The sequence below is a fragment of the Rutidosis leptorrhynchoides genome, chromosome 5 (assembly GCF_046630445.1).
Source record: "Rutidosis leptorrhynchoides isolate AG116_Rl617_1_P2 chromosome 5, CSIRO_AGI_Rlap_v1, whole genome shotgun sequence".
NCBI lineage: Eukaryota > Viridiplantae > Streptophyta > Magnoliopsida > Asterales > Asteraceae > Rutidosis > Rutidosis leptorrhynchoides.
In genome coordinates, this window is record NC_092337.1 from 193,685,977 (window position 1) to 193,704,504 (window position 18,528).

The window sequence follows — 18,528 nt, forward strand, 5'->3', positions numbered from 1 at the left end:
ACAGTGAGACTAACAGTAGATGAGGAGTAGTCACATCATCATCATTATGATATATATACATATACACACATATATACTTACACAAATAATACTATAATATCAACGTTAGAAGAACTCTTAGAAGCTTAGAAAGAGTACAAAATAACTAATAATAAAGTTAAATAATTGAAGATAACTAAAATAATTTAAAATAACATTGTCTCCTTATGCATATTTTCAACTATATCTTTCTATATATATCGAGTACACAATCCAATCCAAACCACCACATACAATCCAGTATCATCATTATCATTATCATGTTTTCTGTATCTACTACTAATTCTCTCCGTCTCCGATCACCACCGCCGCCGCCGCCACTCCACTACCTCTCCCACGGCACTCTACCGTCTCCACCATCCCCAAGTATCCGATCACCACGTACTCCACCACCACTTTCCGCCACCGCGTACGCCACCGCAGAAACCGCGTACTTCGCTCCGTCAATCATTTCACCTCCTTCGCTTTACGAAGTCCTCGGCATATCAACCGTAGCAACTGAACTTGAGATTAAAACCGCGTATAGACAGCTCGCGAGAATATCGCATCCTGACGTGAAGAATTGTAGTTCTGGAGAAGAGTTTATTAAGATCCATGATGCTTACTCTACGTTATCAGATCCCGATAAACGCGCTGATTATGATCGGAGGTTAAATCGATCTCGATCGTTTTCTAGTGGTGGTGGTGGTAGACAGATGAATTCGTATAACGGATTTAGTGGTTATAGTGGTCGGAATTGGGAGACTGATCAGTGCTGGTAATTGTAATATAATTAATCCTTATTATAGTACTACTTACAGTTACAATTAACATTTAGAGTGTACTAATTATAAGATTATTATTGTATAATATAAATATATTACTCCGTAATTATATATATATATATATATATATATATATATATATATATATATATATATATATATATATATATATATATATATATATATATATATAGATAGATAGATGTCTTTTTTTAATTTTGTTCTCCATTTGCTTCCTAGGTATATAACGGAAAAACTGGAAGTAAAAAAGTTGTGCCTGTGTTTGTTATTTATAATTCTTTGAAAATATAAGTACTCTATGGTATTGAACACTCTTGGTTATTACTAATAGCACGAGATGTCGTGATAATCTATTTCGGTATGTATTTAAAGTCTAAAGTCGAATAAGCACTTTGAAATTGATCTAGTGGACCGATAAAAAAAATAGAATTGATAAAAGTTAAAAAAAGTCCTTGAATTACAATGTATATTTTCAGACTTTGGAAAATGGATACTGAAATCGGCTTTGAGGGTGTTGCTGGATCGTCAATAACGGTGTTCATTTTTTAAAACGTAGATATTAAAAGGACGACAACTGGTGCTTTAATAAAAACTATCAACTGCTCCGTATTTTAAAAATAATTGATTGTGATGTAATTTAGTTAAAAGGAACAAGTTATATATGAAAATATTATAAGAGACTAGCAATAGAAGCTAGTATAGTAAAATGAAAAAAAAGGTGACCTTTACTAAAATGACCTTAAGAAAACACGAACTCACGATATAGCGGACTCAAAGATTACTACAAAAAAAAAATATTGTACAACATTGAAAACTGCCGAAAACACGTCATCAAAACTACAAAAGAGCACACGAACGAAGGCCACAAAGTCATATTTCACTACTTAAAACCTCCAAACAGTCGATCGCTAATCTATATAAATTGTCGACTCAAAATCTTCTAAGAATCCGAGTAAGAGAATGAATATTCTTCATCATCGACAATGACTTCCTCCATGTTCTCCATCATATCAACTAGAGTAAACAGAAGGCACCAATTGAGTTTTTCACGATATCTCTTATCAATTGACGTTTTCTCTTAATATACTCTATTCGTCACATAATTACTGCCCCACTTTGATTTTTTTAAGTTCTTTTTGCAAAACTTTAACTTTAAATACCTTTGTTTGTATTACATAATATATGTTGAAAGTTATATGTAACACTCAAATATTTATGGTACATAGAGTTAAAATGATGTACGTAGGGTGGGTGAAGCGTGGTATAAATTTAAAAGCAGACAGTCTGTGCAGACCCTTGTGCACGCCACGCAGGGTTAAGGGTGCGCGCCGCGCACCATGCCTGCGACAAATTTCTGTCTTTTTTCAATTTGAATTAAATGAGGGGCATTTTGGTCATTTCACTTGAGGCCGGATCTGAGGCCATATCAGCTGGATTGGATGTAGTTTTGGATAACTGATAATGCTAAAAATGAACATATATTTCATAGCATTATTCCTCAAGAAAGACAAGCTTTTAGTTGCAATTGTTCTATTTAAAAGTGATATTCGTTTAAATAATAAAAGGTGAAGACAAAAGACAGATTCGACGAATTGAAGACGCAAACGACCAAAAAGCTCAAAAGTACAAAAGACAATCAAAGAGGTTCCAATTATTGATAAGAAACGTCTCGAAATTACAAAAGTACAAGATTCAAAACGCAAAGTACAAGATATTAAATTATACGCAAGGACGTTCGAAAATCCGGAATCGGGACCAGAGTCAACTCTCAACGCTCGACGCAACGGACTAAAAATTACAAGTCAACTATGCATATGAATATAATATAATATATAATTAATTCTTAAAATTAATATATATATTATATTATATTTATAAAACGTCGGCACAAGGAAACAAGCAACATGTGAGCTCTCCCAGCTGGCCATGCGATCGCATGGCCAGGAAGAAGAAAGTCCATGCGATCGCATGGCATGAAAAGTCAGGCCACATCTCCTATAAATTCGCAGTTTGGTGAACGCAAAAATATATATCCATCAATCTCTCTATCTATATACGTAATATTTATATTTATAATTTAATATTTTAATTTTAATTTTAATTATAATTCTAATAATAAGGGTATGTTAGCAAATGTTGTAAGGGTGTAAGTCGAAATTCTGTCCGTGTAACGCTACGCTATTTTTAATCATTGTAAGTTATGTTCAACCTTTTTAATTTAATATCTCGTAGCTAAGTTATTATTATGCTTATTTAATCCGAAGTAATCATGATGTTGGGCTAATTACTAAAATTGGGTAATTGGGCTTTGTACCATAATTGGGGTTTGGACAAAAGAACGACACTTGTGGAAATTAGACTATGGGCTATTAATGGGCTTTATATTTGTTTAACTAAATGATAGTTTGTTAATGTTAATATAAAGATTTACAATTGGGCGTCCCTATAAATTACCATATACACTCGATCGGACACGATGTGCGGGGTATTTATATGTACGAATAATCGTTCATTTAACCGGACACGGGAATGGATTAATAGCCACTAGAATAATTAAAACAGGGGTGAAATTATGTACAAGGACACTTGGTATAATTGATCACAAAATATTAAAACTTTGGGTTACACTCAGTCGACATCCTAGTGTAATTATTAAACAAAGTATTAAAATCTTGTTACAGTTTAAGTCCCCAATTAGTTGGAATATTTAACTTCGGGTATAAGGATAATTTGACGAGGACACTCGCACTTTATATTTATGACTGATGGACTGTTATGGACAAAAACCAGACGGACATATTAAATAATCCAGGACAAAGGACAATTAACCCATGGGCATAAAACTAAAATCAACACGTCAAACATCATGGTTACGGAAGTTTAAATAAGCATAATTCTTTTATTTCATATTTAATTTCCTTTATTTTATATTTAATTGCACTTCTAATTATCGCATTTTTATTTATTGTTATTGTATTTAATTGCACTTTTAATTATCGTACTTTTTAATTATCGCAAGTTTATTTTATCACACTTTTATTATTCGTAATTTCATTATCGTTATTTACTTTACGCTTTAAATTAAGTCTTGTATTTATTTATTATTTTACATTTGGTTTTAACTGCGACTAAAGTTTTAAAATCGACAAACCGGTCATTAAACGGTAAAAACCCCCCTTTATAATAATAATATTACTTATATATATATTTGTATTTTTATAAAAATAAACTAATATAGCGTTAAGCTTTGTTTAAAGATTTTCCCTGTGGAACGAACCGGACTTACTAAAAACTATACTACTGTACGATTAGGTACACTGCCTATAAGTGTTGTAGCAAGGTTTAAGTATATCCATTCTCTAAATAAATAAATATCTTGTGTAAAATTGTATCGTATTTAATAGTATTTTCTGCTAAAATATAAAGCTATTTTATATACACCTCGCATAACATCAAATTATTTTTGGCGCCGCTGCCGGGGAACAAATCTAGCTTAAAAGCCGGAAGCGCAACGTTATAGAAAAAAAAAAGATTTTTATTTTTAAGTTTACTTTTATAAAAAAAATACGCTTTTGTAAAAATACATTTTAAATATTCTAAAATATAAAGAGAAAAATAAAAATATAAATATTTTTAAGAGTTTGTTAAATATTTAAGTTCTATAAAAGTTTCTTTATCTTTATTTTATAAAAATATAAGTTTTATTTAATTTATATAAATATATTATATAAATATATAAAACAGAAAAATAAAACACAAATCAGAAAGAAAAAAAAACACTCGAGTCCAGTACTGTAGCAGCCCAGTAACTGGCCCGAAACCCTAGCCCATGCGATCGCATGGCTGGGTAACTTAGGACTCATGCGATCGCATGAAGCCAACTGACACGCCAGGTTTGACTCTGCAACTACATTAATTACGGATAATTATTATTATTAATATATTTAAACCCTAATTAGGGTTATATATTTTATAATTTAATTTATTTTTTATATTTAATTTGTATTTTTATGTTTAATTAGTTATTTAAAGTTTAAAATTAATAGTTTTATTAAATAAATAATATAAAAACAATATTTTATAAAAATTGTACTTTTTACAACTTTTTGTATATTTTTATATTTTGTTCCTTTTCAATAGTTTTAGCGTAATATTTGTATTTTTAGCTCATATTTAGTTTTAAACTTAGTTTTTGCCATAGCTATTTTTATTTCTAGATTTTTAGGCCTTGCCGTAAAATCCCTTAAGTGCTTTTTCTTTAGACTAAGATTTAGGTACTTTAGAATTTTGCTACGCCTTTTTAATTTTTAGTTTCTTTTTAAGTTATTGCCATTTGGGATATAGTTTTACTTGTAAGCTTTAATATTTTTAGACGCCTTTTACCTATGTATCAATTATCATTCCAATTAGTAATCTCAATTTGCGATTATAATTTTAAGTTAGTTGTGGTAATAAGGTTAGGTTAGTCAAGTGTTTTTAAGTTTTATAAGTTTCTTTTATTTTTCCGTCACCTTTTATTTTTCAACCATTTTTCTTTTTCGACCTCTTTCGACAAACTCTTTTTCTTTCTTATTTCTCGCTATTCTTGTTTTAGGACATAGATTTTTATTCTACTTCTTATCAAAATTTCTTAAAATTACGAAAATTTATTTTAAGTGGTTAAATTGATAGACATCAAAATTTTCTGGTTCGTAGTAATAGTTGGATTTGTACGTGGACCGGGTTATTGGAGCCAAACAGTCCTCAATTATATTGAGACCAAGCGAATCCTGCCCCTCTGCTGCATCTTTTGGCTATTCGAAACGTGGGCAAAATCAGAAAAGTCTATTGATTGGATAACTTATTATAATTTTTCTTTCCTTTTAAAAACTAATAGGATATTCAGTGAATGCACCGAGCAAGACGTTCACCACCTTTTGTACGTTCACCACCTGTAACTAGATCAAGACATTTAGCAAATATTACTGTCGTTGATTTTTCTTTAGAATCGTCATCAAGTCGACCAAGTACTCCAGTTCAAATTTCCGATAATCCATTTTTTGAACCCGACCTCACAATTGAGAATCCGGAGAATATTCAGGGACGATTCATAGATCCTGAACCACTAAATTTTCCTCCGGAACCACCAATCATTCAAACAGAGATTGTTGAGGAACGAACCATTAAATCAGAATCCTCTAGTGATTCCGATTCAACAAATTCAATTATGGAGAATCTGGAACCTTTAAATATGGAAGACCGAATGAGAGCTAAACGCACTGGCCAAGGTCACGCAATTACTCATCCAGACATTAATGCGCCAGATTATGAAATCAAAGGACAAATTCTACACATGGTGACTAATCAATGCCAATTTAGTGGTGCGCCGAAGGAAGATCCAAATGAACATCTACGTACCTTTAATAGGATCTGCACACTATTTAAAATAAGAGAAGTTGAGGATGAACAGATATATCTCATGTTATTTCCCTGGACTTTAAAGGGAGAAGCCAAAGATTGGTTGGAATCGTTACCTGAAGGGGCGATTGATACATGGGATGTTTTAGTTGAAAAATTTCTTAAACAATTCTTTCCGGCATCTAAAGCCGTAAGACTTCAAGCAGAAATTGTTACGTTTACACAGAAGCCAAATGAAACTCTATATGAGGCGTGGACAAGATTTGGAAAGTTATTAAGAGGATGTCCGCAACATGGTTTAGACACCTGTCAAATAGTACAAATAATCTACCAAGGATGCGACATCACTACAAGGAAAGACATAGATATAGCAGCTGGTGGTTCTATTATGAAGAAAACCGAAACTGATGCTTACAAAATTATTGATAACATTGCTTCCCACTCACATGAGTGGCACCAAGAAAAAGATATCGTTAGATCATCTAAAGCAGCTAGAGCCGATTCTAGCCATGACTTAGATTCCATTTCCGCAAAGATAGATGCTGTCGAGAGACGAATGGAAAAGATGACTAAAGATATTCACTCAATACAAATTAGTTGTGAGCAGTGTGGAGGACCACATTTGACAAAAGATTCTCTCAGTATTGAATTAACAATGGAACAAAGAGAGAATATTTCATACCTAAACCAAAGGCCTGGAAATAATTATCAGAATAATTATCAACCGCCAAGACCGATTTACAATCAAAACCAGAATTATAACAGAAATATTCCATACAACAACCAACAAGGTCCTAGCAATCAACAATTATCCAATAATAATTACAATCAGCAAAGACCTAATTTTCAAAACAAACCACCACAACAAACCGATGATAAAAAGCCGAATTTAGAAGATATGATGACGAAGCTAGTTGAAACTCAAATGCAGTTTTTCACATCTCAGAAACAAACTAATGAACAAAATGCTCAAGCATTTAGAAATCAACAAGCTTCTATTCAAAACTTGGAACAAGAAGTAAGTAACCTAGCAAGGTTAATAGGTGAAAGAAAACCGGGAAGTTTACCTAGTGATACAAATGCTAACCCCCGAAATGAAACAGCTATAGCTATTACCACAAGAAGTGGTACAACACTTAAACCACCTGAAATACCTGTAACTTCTGATGAAGCTATTCCTACTCCACAAGAACCACAACCTGATCAAGATAAGTAAAAAGAACCAGTAGTTGAAAAGGTTAATGAAGATAACACAGCTAAGGATAAACCTTATGTTAAACCATACCAAGCACCACTTCCTTACCCGAGTAAAATGAAGAAAGAGAAACTTGAAGCCGAGCAATCCAAATTCTTGGATATGTTTAAACAGATAAATGTAAATCTTCCTTTCATTGATGTGATTTCAGGAATGCCTAGATACGCTAAATTCTTGAAAGATCTGATCACGAATAGAAAGAAAATGGAAGAACTCTCGGCTGTTACTATGAATGCTAATTGTTCAACTGTGCTGTTGAATAAGATACCAGAAAAACTATCTGATCCAGGAAGTTTCACAATTCCATGTTTTCTGGGTAGTCTTAGTTCAATAGAAGCATTGGCAGACTTAGGTGCTAGTATAAATCTAATGCCATATTCACTATACGCTAAACTAGACCTTGGAGAATTGAAACCAACCAGAATAAGCATACAACTAGCCGATCGATCAATAAAATATCCTAGAGGGATAATGAAAAACATGCTAGTTAAAGTTGGTACTTTAATATTTCCAGTAGATTTTGTTGTTCTGAACATGGAAGGAGATTCTCAAGTTCCTCTCATATTAGGAAGACCATTCTTAAACACGGCTAAGGCAATGATAGACGTGTTCGGTAAGAAACTGACCCTAAGTATAGAGGACGAGAGTGTTACCTTTTCAGTTGATAGAGCAATGCAACAACCGCAATCTGCAGATGATACATGTTATTATATTCAAACTATAGATGCACATGCAGAATTATTAGAAGAATTTCCAGAATTAAAAGGAACAGGATAATGTTCTTTAGGAGAAGGTAATGAACCAATTGATGAAGTTAAAATGTTAGCTACACTTATAGCTAATGGATATGAACCAACAACAGAAGAAATCCAAATGCTAAAAGAAGAAGACAGATATCGATACAAATCATCGATAGAAGAACCTCCGAAATTAGAGTTAAAGCCACTTCCAAACCATTTGGAATACGCTTATTTACATGGTGAATCTGAATTACCTGTAATAATATCGTCTTCTCTTACTGAAAATGAGAAATCACAACTCATTTCTGTGTTGAAAGCTCATAAACCAGCCATTGCATGGAAGATTCATGATATTAAAGGAATAAGTCCTTCGTATTGCACACATAAAATCCTTATGGAAGAAGGTCATAAAACGTATGTGCAACGCCAACGAAGACTAAATCCTAATATGCAAGATGTAGTTAAGAAAGAGATTATTAAACTACTAGATGCAGGTTTGATATATCCAATCTCTGATAGTCCATGGGTAAGCCCAGTTCAATGCGTGCCTAAGAAGGGTGGCATGACTGTCATTACAAATGAGAAAAATGAGCTTATTCCTACTAGGACTGTAACAGGATGGCGTGTGTGTATTGATTATAGAAAATTAAATGACGCCACCAGAAAAGATCACTTTCTCTTACCTTTCATTGATCAAATGTTGGAAAGATTAGCCGGAAATAGTTACTATTGTTTTCTAGATGGATTTTCCGGATATTTTCAAATTCCAATAGCACCCGAAGACCAAGAGAAAACCACATTCACGTGCCCTTATGGTACTTTTGCTTACAAACGCATGCCATTTGAACTTTGTAACGCCCCTGCAACCTTTCAAAGGTGTATGATGGCGATTTTTCACGACATGATAGAAGAATGCATGGAAGTTTTCATGGATGACTTTTCAGTCTTCGGTGATACATTTGAATCATGTCTAGCTAATCTGGAACGAATGCTAATTAGATGCGAACAGTCAAATCTAGTACTTAATTGGGAGAAATGTCATTTCATGGTTAAAGAAGGCATTGTTCTTGGACATAAAATTTCAAAAGAAGGAATTGAAGTGGATAGAGCTAAAGTAGATGTAATTGCTAAACTTCCACATCCCACTGATAATGCTAAAAACGAACATATATTTCATAGCATTATTCCTCAAGAAAGACAAGCTTTTAGTTGCAATTGTTCTATTTAAAAGTGATATTCGTTTAAATAATAAAAGGTGAAGACAAAAGACAGATTCGACGAATTGAAGACGCAAACGACCAAAAAGCTCAAAAGTACAAAATACAATCAAAGAAGTTCCAATTATTGATAAGAAACGTCTCGAAATTACAAGAGTACAAGATTCAAAACGAAAAGTACAAAATATAAAATTGTACGCAAGGACGTTCGAAAATCCGGAACCGAGACCAGAGTCAACTCTCAACGCTCGACGCAACGGACTAAAAATTACAAGTCAACTATGCACATGAATATAATATAATATATAAATAATTCTTAAAAATTATATATATATTATATTAATATTTAAAACCGTCGGCAGACTAAGATCCAATTTGGAGTGAGCTGTATTTTCAAACTCCGCGACTCGCGGAGTTTGAAGTCAAAAAATGCCGCGAGTCGCGGAGTATCCCTGAACTCAATTCCCTATAAAGCCAACCGAATTCTGAACATTTTTCACATCCAATATATCCATCCATCTATCTAAACGTATATATTTATATTTATATTTTAATTTTAATTTTAATTTTAATTTTAATCCTAATAATAAAGGTATGTTAGCAAATGTTGTAAGGGTGTAAGTCGAAATTCTGTCCGTGTAACGCTACGCTATTTTTAATCATTGTAAGTTATGTTCAACCTTTTTATATTAATGTCTCGTAGCTAAGTTATTATTATGCTTATTTAATCCGAAGTAATCATGATGTTGGGCTAATTACTAAAATTGGGTAATTGGGCTTTGTACCATAATTGGGGTTTGGACAAAAGAACGACACTTGTGGAAATTAGATTATGGGCTATTAATGGGCTTTATATTTGTTTAACTAAATGATAGTTTGTTAATGTTAATATAAAGATTTACAATTGGGCGTCCCTATAAATTACCATATACACTCGATCGAACACGATGGGCGGGGTATTTATATGTACGAATAATCGTTCATTTAACCGGACACGGGAATGGATTAATAGCCACTAGAATAATTAAAACAGGGGTGAAATTATGTACAAGGACACTTGGTATAATTGATAACAAAATATTAAAACCTTGGGTTACACTCAGTCGACATCCTGGTGTAATTATTAAACAAAGTATTAAAATCTTGTTACAGTTTAAGTCCCCAATCAGTTGGAATATTTAACTTCGGGTATAAGGATAATTTGACGAGGACACTCGCACTTTATATTTATGACTGATGGACTGTTATGGACAAAAACTAGACGGACATATTAAATAATCCAGGACAAAGGACAATTAACCCATGGGCATAAAACTAAAATCAACACGTCAAACATCATGATTACGGAAGTTTAAATAAGCATAATTCTTTTATTTCATATTTAATTTCCTTTATTTTATATTTAATTGCACTTCTAATTATCGCATTTTATTTATTGTTATTGTATTTAATTGCACTTTTAATTATCGTACTTTTTAATTATCGCAAGTTTATTTTATCGCACTTTTATTATTCGCAATTTCATTATCGTTATTTACTTTACGTTTTAATTTAAGTCTTGTATTTATTTTTAATATTTTACATTTGATTTTAACTGCGACTAAAGTTTTAAAATCGACAAACCGGTCATTAAACGGTAAAAACCCCCCTTTATAATAATAATATTACTTATATATATATTTGTATTTTTATAAAAGTAAACTAATATAGCGTTAAGCTTTGTTTAAAGATTTTCCCTGTGGAACGAACCGGACTTACTAAAAACTACACTACTGTACGATTAGGTACACTGCCTATAAGTGTTGTAGCAAGGTTTAAGTATATCCATTCTATAAATAAATAAATATCTTGTGTAAAATTGTATCGTATTTAATAGTATTTTCCTGCTAAAATTAATAGTATTTCGTACACCCCGCTGCAAACATCAAGTTATTTTTGGCGCCGCTGCAGGGGACAATTTAGCTTAAAAGCCGGAAGCGCAACGCTAATTAAAAAAAAAGATTTTTAGTTTACTTTTATTAAAATTCGTTTTTATAAAAATACGTTTTAAATATTCGAAAATATAAAAAGAAAAACAAAAATATAAGTATTTTTAAGATTTTGTTAAATATTTAAGTTTTATAAAGTTTCTTTATTTTTATATAAGTTTTATTTAAGTATTTTGTTTTTATTTAAAACATACATAAAACATAAAAAAAACCGAAAAAAAAAATTTAATATATATAAATCTATTTTTAAGATATTTTTAAAATTATAAAGTAGTTCTATTTTTATTTAAGTTTTTAAAATATAAGCTTTTTATTATATAAATATTTTGATATAAACAGAAAATATAAAAACAGAAAATATAAAATAAAAAAATAAAAAAAAGTCAAATTTCAAAACTGTACCAGAGTTGAATTTTGGAACCCCGCGACTCACGGGGTTTGCTGCTTGGAATACCGCAACTCGCGGAGACACTCTGACACACGTGACAGAACCTTAATTTCACATTAATTACGGATTTTATTATTATTATTATTAATAAACCCTAATTAGTTTAATTATTATAATTAGTTTAAGTTTTTTTTAATTAAATTGTATTTTAAATTTTAATTAGTTTTATTATATGTAAAATTAATAGTTTTAATAAATAAATAATATAAAAATAATATTTCTATAAAAATTGTACTTTTTACAACTTTTTGGATATTTTTATATTTTGTCCCTTTTTAATCGTTTTAGCGTAATATTTAGCTCATATTTAGTTTTAAACTTAGTTTTTGCCATAGTTATTTTTACTTCTAGATTTTTAGGCTTTGCCGTAGAATTCCTTAAGTGCTTTTTCTTTAGACTAAGATTTAGGTACTTTAGAATTTTGCGATGCCTTTTTAAGTTTTAGTTTATTTTTAAGTTATTTCCATTTGGGATTTAGTTTTTCCTGTAAGCTTTAATATTTTTAGACGACTTTTTCCTATGTATCAATTATCATTCCAATTAGTAATCTCAATTTGCGATTATAATTTTAAGTTAGTTGTAGTAATAAGGTTAGGTTAGTCAAGTGTTTTTAAGTTTTATAAGTTTCTTTTATTTTTCCGTCACCTTTTATTTTTCAACTATTTTTCTTTTTCGACCTTTTTCCGACGAACTCTTTTTCTTTCTTATTTCTCGCTATTCTAGTTTTAGGACATAGATTTTTATTCTACTTCTTATCTAAATTTCTTAAAATTACGAAAATTTATTTTAAGTGGTTAAATTAATAGACATCAAAATTTTCTGGTTCGTAGTAATAGTTGGATTTGTACGTGGACCGGGTTATTGGAGCCAAACAGTCCTTAATTATATTGAGACCAAAAGAATCCTGCCCCTCTGCTGCATCTTTTGGCTATTCGAAACGTGGGCAAAATCAGAAAAGTCTATTGATTGGATAACTTATTATAATTTTTCTTTCCTTTTAAAAACTAATAGGATATTCAGTGAATGCACCGAGCAAGACGTTCACCACCTTTTGTACGTTCACCACCTGTAACTAGATCAAGACATTTAGCAAATATTACCACCGTTGATTTTTCTTTAGAATCGTCATCCAGTCGACCAAGTACTCCAGTTCAAATTTCCGATAATCCATTTTTTGAACCCGACCTCACAATTGAGAATCCGGAGAATATTCAGGAACGATTCGTAGATCCTGAACCATTAAATTTTCCTCCGGAACCACCAATCATTCAAACAGAGATTGTTGAGGAACGAACCATTAAATCAGAATCCTCTAGTGATTCCGATTCAACAAATTCAATTATGGAGAATCTGGAACATTTAAGTATGGAAGACCGAATGAGAGCTAAACGCACTGGCCAAGGTAACGCAATTACTCATCCAGACATTAATGCGCCAGATTATGAAATCAAAGGACAAATTCTACACATGGTGACTAATCAATGCCAATTAAGTGGTGCGCCGAAGGAAGATCCAAATGAACATCTACGTACCTTTAACAGGATCTGTACACTATTTAAAATCCGAGAAGTTGAGGATGAACAGATATATCTCATGTTATTTCCCTGGACTTTAAAGGGAGAAGCCAAAGATTGGTTGGAATCGTTACCTGAAGGGGCGATTGATACATGGGATGTTTTAGTTGAAAAATTTCTTAAACAATTCTTTCCTGCATCTAAAGCCGTAAGACTTCAAGGAGAAATTGTTACGTTCACACAGAAACCAAATGAAACTCTATATGAGGCGGGGACAAGATTTGGAAAGTTGTTAAGAGGATGTCCGTAACATGGTTTAGACACCTGTCAAATAGTACAAATATTCTACCAAGGATGCGACATCACTACAAGGAAAGACATAGATATAGCAGCTGGTGGTTCTATTATGAAGAAAACCGAAACTGATGCTTACAAAATTATTGATAACACTGCTTCCCACTCACATGAGTGGCACCAAGAAAAAGATATCGTTAGATCATCTAAAGCAGCTAGAGCCGATTCTAGCCATGACTTAGATTCCATTTCCGCAAAGATAGATGCTGTCGAGAGACGAATGGAAAAGATGACTAAAGATATTCACTCAATAAGAATTAGTTGTGAGCAGTGTGGAGGACCACATTTGACAAAAGATTGTCTCAGTATTGAATTAACAATGGAACAAAGAGAGAATATTTCATACATAAAACAAAGACCTGGAAATAATTATCAGAATAATTATCAACCGCCAAGGCAGATTTACAATCAAAACCAGAATTATAACCGAAATATTCCATACAACAACCAACAAGGTCCTAGCAATCAACAAGTATCCAATAATAATTACAATCAGCAAAGACCTAATTTTCAAAACAAACCACCACAACAAACCGATGATAAAAAGCCAAATTTAGAAGATATGATGACAAAGCTAGTTGAAACTCAAACGCAGTTTTTCACATCTCAGAAACAAACTATTGAACAAAATGCTCAAGCATTTAGAAATCAACAAGCTTCTATTCAAAATCTGAAACAAGAAGTAAGTAACCTAGCAAGGTTAATAGGTGAAAGAAAACCGGGAAGTTTACCTAGTGATACAAACGCTAACCCCCGGAATGAAACAGCTAAAGCCATTACCACAATAAGTGGTACAACACTTAAACCACCTGAAATACCTGTAACTTCTGATGAAGCTATTCATACTCCACAAGAACCACAACCTGATCAAGATAAGGAAAAAGAACCTGTAGTTGAGAAGGTTAATGAAGATAACACAGTTAAGGCTAAACCTTATGTTAAACCATACCAACCACCACTTCCTTACCCGAGTAAAATGAAGAAAGAGAAACTTGAAGCCGAGCAATCCAAATTCTTGGATATGTTTAAACAGATAAATGTAAATCTTCCTTTCATTGATGTGATTTCAGGAATGCCTAGATATGCTAAATTCTTGAAAGATCTAATCTCAAATAGAAAGAAAATGGAAGAACTCTCAGCTGTTACCATGAATGCTAATTGTTCAGCAGTGCTGTTGAATAAGATACCAGAAAAATTATCTGATCCAGGAAGTTTCACAATTCCATATTTTCTGGGTAGTCTTAGTTCAATAGAAGCATTGGCAGACTTAGGTGCTAGTATAAATCTAATGCCATATTCATTATACGCTAAACTAGACCTTGGAGAATTGAAACCAACCAGAATAAGCATACAACTAGCCGATAGATCAATAAAATATCCTAGAGGGATAATGGAGAACATGCTAGTTAAAGTTGGTACTTTAGTATTTCCAGTAGATTTTGTTGTTCTGGACATGGAAGAAGATTCTCAAGTTCCTCTCATATTAGGAAGACCATTCTTAAACACGGCTAAAGAAATGATAGACGTGTTCGGTAAGAAATTGACCCTAAGTATAGAGGACGAGAGTGTTACCTTTTCAGTTGATAGAGCAATACAACAACCGCAATCTGCAGATGATACATGTTATTATATTCATACTATAGAAGCACATGCAGAATTATTAGAAGAATTTCCAGAATTACAAGGAACAGGAGAATGTTCTTTAGGAGATGGAACAGAACAAATTGATGAAGCTAAAATGTTAGCTACACTTATAGCTAATGGATATGAACCAACAACAGAAGAAATTCAAATGCTAAAAGAAGAAGACAGATATCGATACAAATCATCGATAGAAGAACCTCCGAAATTAGAGTTAAAGCCACTTCCAAACCATTTGGAATACGCTTATTTACATGGTGAATCTGAATTACCTGTAATAATATCGTCTTCTCTTACTGAAAATGAGAAATCACAACTCATTTCTGTGTTAAAAGCTCATAAACCAGCCATTGCATGGAAGATTCATGATATTAAAGAAATAAGTCCTTCGTATTGCACACATAAAATCCTTATGGAAGAAGGTCATAAAACGTATGTGCAACGCCAACGAAGACTAAATCCTAATATGCAAGATGTAGTTAAGAAAGAGATTATTAAACTGCTAGATGCAGGTCTAATTTATCCAATCTCTGATAGTCCATGGGTAAGCCCAGTTCAATGCGTGCCTAAGAAGGGTGGCATGACTGTCATTACAAATGAAAAAAATGAGCTTATTCCTACTAGAACCGTAACAGGATGGCGTGTGTGTATTGATTATAGAAAATTAAATGACGCCACCAGAAAAGATCACTTTCCCTTACCTTTCATTGATCAAATGTTGGAAAGATTAGCCGGAAATAGTTACTACTGTTTTCTAGATGGATTTTCCGGATATTTTCAAATTCCAATAGCACCCGAGGACCAAGAGAAAACCACATTCACGTGCCCTTATGGTACTTTTGCTTACAAACGCATGCCATTTGGACTTTGCAACGCCCCGGCAACCTTTCAAAGGTGTATGATGGCGATTTTTCACGACATGATAGAAGAATGCATGGAAGTTTTCATGGATGACTTTTCAGTCTTCGGTGATACATTTGAATCATGTCTAGTTAATCTGGAACGAATGCTTATTAGATGCGAACAATCAAATCTAGTACTTAATTGGGAGAAATGCCATTACATGGTTAAAGAAGGCATCGTTCTTGGTCATAAAATTTCAAAAGAAGGAATTGAAGTGGATAGAGCTAAAGTAGATGTAATTGCTAAACTTCTACATCCCACCAATGTTAGAGGAGTTAGGAGTTTTCCAGGGCATGCCGGTTTTTACCGACGTTTCATAAAAGATTTTTCTAAAATTGCCACTCCTATGAATAAACTCCCAGAAAAGGATGCTCCATTCATCTTTTCAGATGAGTGTATCAAATCTTTTAATATTCTTAAAGAGAAACTCACTAATGCACCGATCATGATAACACCAAATTGGAATCTACCATTTGAACTAATGTGCGATGCAAGTGATTTTGCAATGGGAGCCGTTTTAGGACAAAGGATTGAAAAACGATTTCAACCTATATATTATGCTAGTAAGACGTTACAAGGAGCACAAACGAACTATACAACTACTGAAAAAGAACTCCTTGCTATTGTCTTTGCTTTTGACAAATTTCGATCATATCTCGTTCTAGCAAAAACGGTGGTCTATACCGACCATTCTGCTCTTAGATACCTATTTTCAAAACAAGATGCTAAACCAAGATTAATCCGTTGGATCTTACTCTTACAAGAGTTTGATATTGAAATCCGAGATAAAAGAGGAGCAGAAAATCTCGCCGCTGATCATCTTTCTCGTCTTGAAAATCCCGAATTAGAAGTTCTAAATGAATCGGCCATACAAGACAACTTTCCTGATGAATATCTATTGAAGATAGATTATAAAGAAATACCATGGTTTGCAGACTATGCAAACTACTTAGTTTGTGGATTCCTTGAAAAAGGATTATCGTACCAAAGACGAAAGAAATTCTTCAGTGATATAAAACACTATTTTTGGGAAGATCCACATCTGTTTAAAAGTTGTCCTGATGGAATAATACGCTGATGTGTATTTGGAGATGAAGCTAGTAAAATATTAAACCATTGTCACACAGGACCAACAGGAGGGCATTATGGGCCTCAACTAACAGCAAGAAAAGTTTATGATGCTGGATTCTATTGGCCTACAATTTACAAAGACGCACACCTTCTTTGCAAATCCTGTGATGCTTGTCAAAGGGCCGGAAAAATAAGTCAGCGTGATGAAATGCCACAAAATGTCATCCAAGTATGTGAAGTATTTGACATTTGGGGTATTGACTTTATGGGTCCATTTCCAAAATCTCATAATAATCTATATATACTCGTAGCCATTGATTATGTATCTAAATGGGCGGAAGCACAAGCTCTCCCAACTAACGATGCACGAGTTGTAGTCAACTTTTTAAAACGTCTTTTTGCAAGGTTTGGAACACCGAAAGCTTTAATAAGTGATCGGGGTACTCATTTTTGTAATAATCAACTTGTGAAAGTTCTTAAAAGATATGGAGTAACTCATAAAATCTCCACCGCATATCATCCACAAACAAGTGGACAAGTTGAAAATACAAACCGAGCTTTAAAACGTATTCTAGAGAAAACCGTAGGATCAAATCCGAAGGAATGGTCCATTAAATTGGAGGATGCACTCTGGGCTTTTAGAAGAGCCTACAAAACTCCAATTGGAACCACACCTTTTAGACTTGTTTATGGAAAAGCATGTCATCTTATAGTAGAAATTGAACACAAAGCATTTTGGGCTTTGAAGACATGTAATCTTGATTTACATGAAGCCGGACGTCTACGATTAAGTCAACTAAACGAATTAGAAGAATTAAGACATGAAGCATACGAAAATTCGTTAATCTATAAAGAAAGAACGAAGAAATGGCATGATAAAAGAATCAGAAGTTCAAAAGAATTTAAAGAAGGAGACAGAGTTCTTCTTTTCAATTCACGATTCAAGCTATTTCCTGGAAAATTGAAATCAAGATGGTCTGGCCCATTCATAGTCAAAAGAGTTTTCCCATACGGAATAGTAGAATTGATAAATTCAAATGGGATTGAATTTAAAGTTAATGGTCACAGAGTTAAACATTACATACATGGTCCGATGGAAGTCGACAACGAAGTTAATATCAATTTCGACACCACAACTAACTAAGTGTGGGGAGAATCAAGTCTTTAAAGGATAAT

At 32.8% G+C, this 18,528-nt stretch overlaps 1 protein-coding gene across 5 annotated transcripts in view; it reads left to right on the forward strand.

Annotated features, from left to right (window-relative positions):
* Positions 1-245: 245 nt before the first annotated feature.
* LOC139847084 (chaperone protein dnaJ 11, chloroplastic-like) overlaps positions 246-18,528 on the forward strand; it is a 61,229-nt gene continuing 42,946 nt past the window's right edge. For 3 of the 5 annotated variants that reach the window (XM_071836687.1, XM_071836689.1, XM_071836688.1), the window contains exon 1: positions 246-796. In XM_071836687.1, coding sequence (XP_071692788.1) covers positions 300-796 — 497 coding nt within the window. In that variant the 5' untranslated portion in view covers positions 246-299. Of the gene's footprint in view, positions 797-1,043; positions 1,204-1,300; positions 1,521-18,528 lie in introns of those variants that run through there. The other 2 variants (XM_071836686.1, XM_071836690.1) reach the window with 2 other exon arrangements.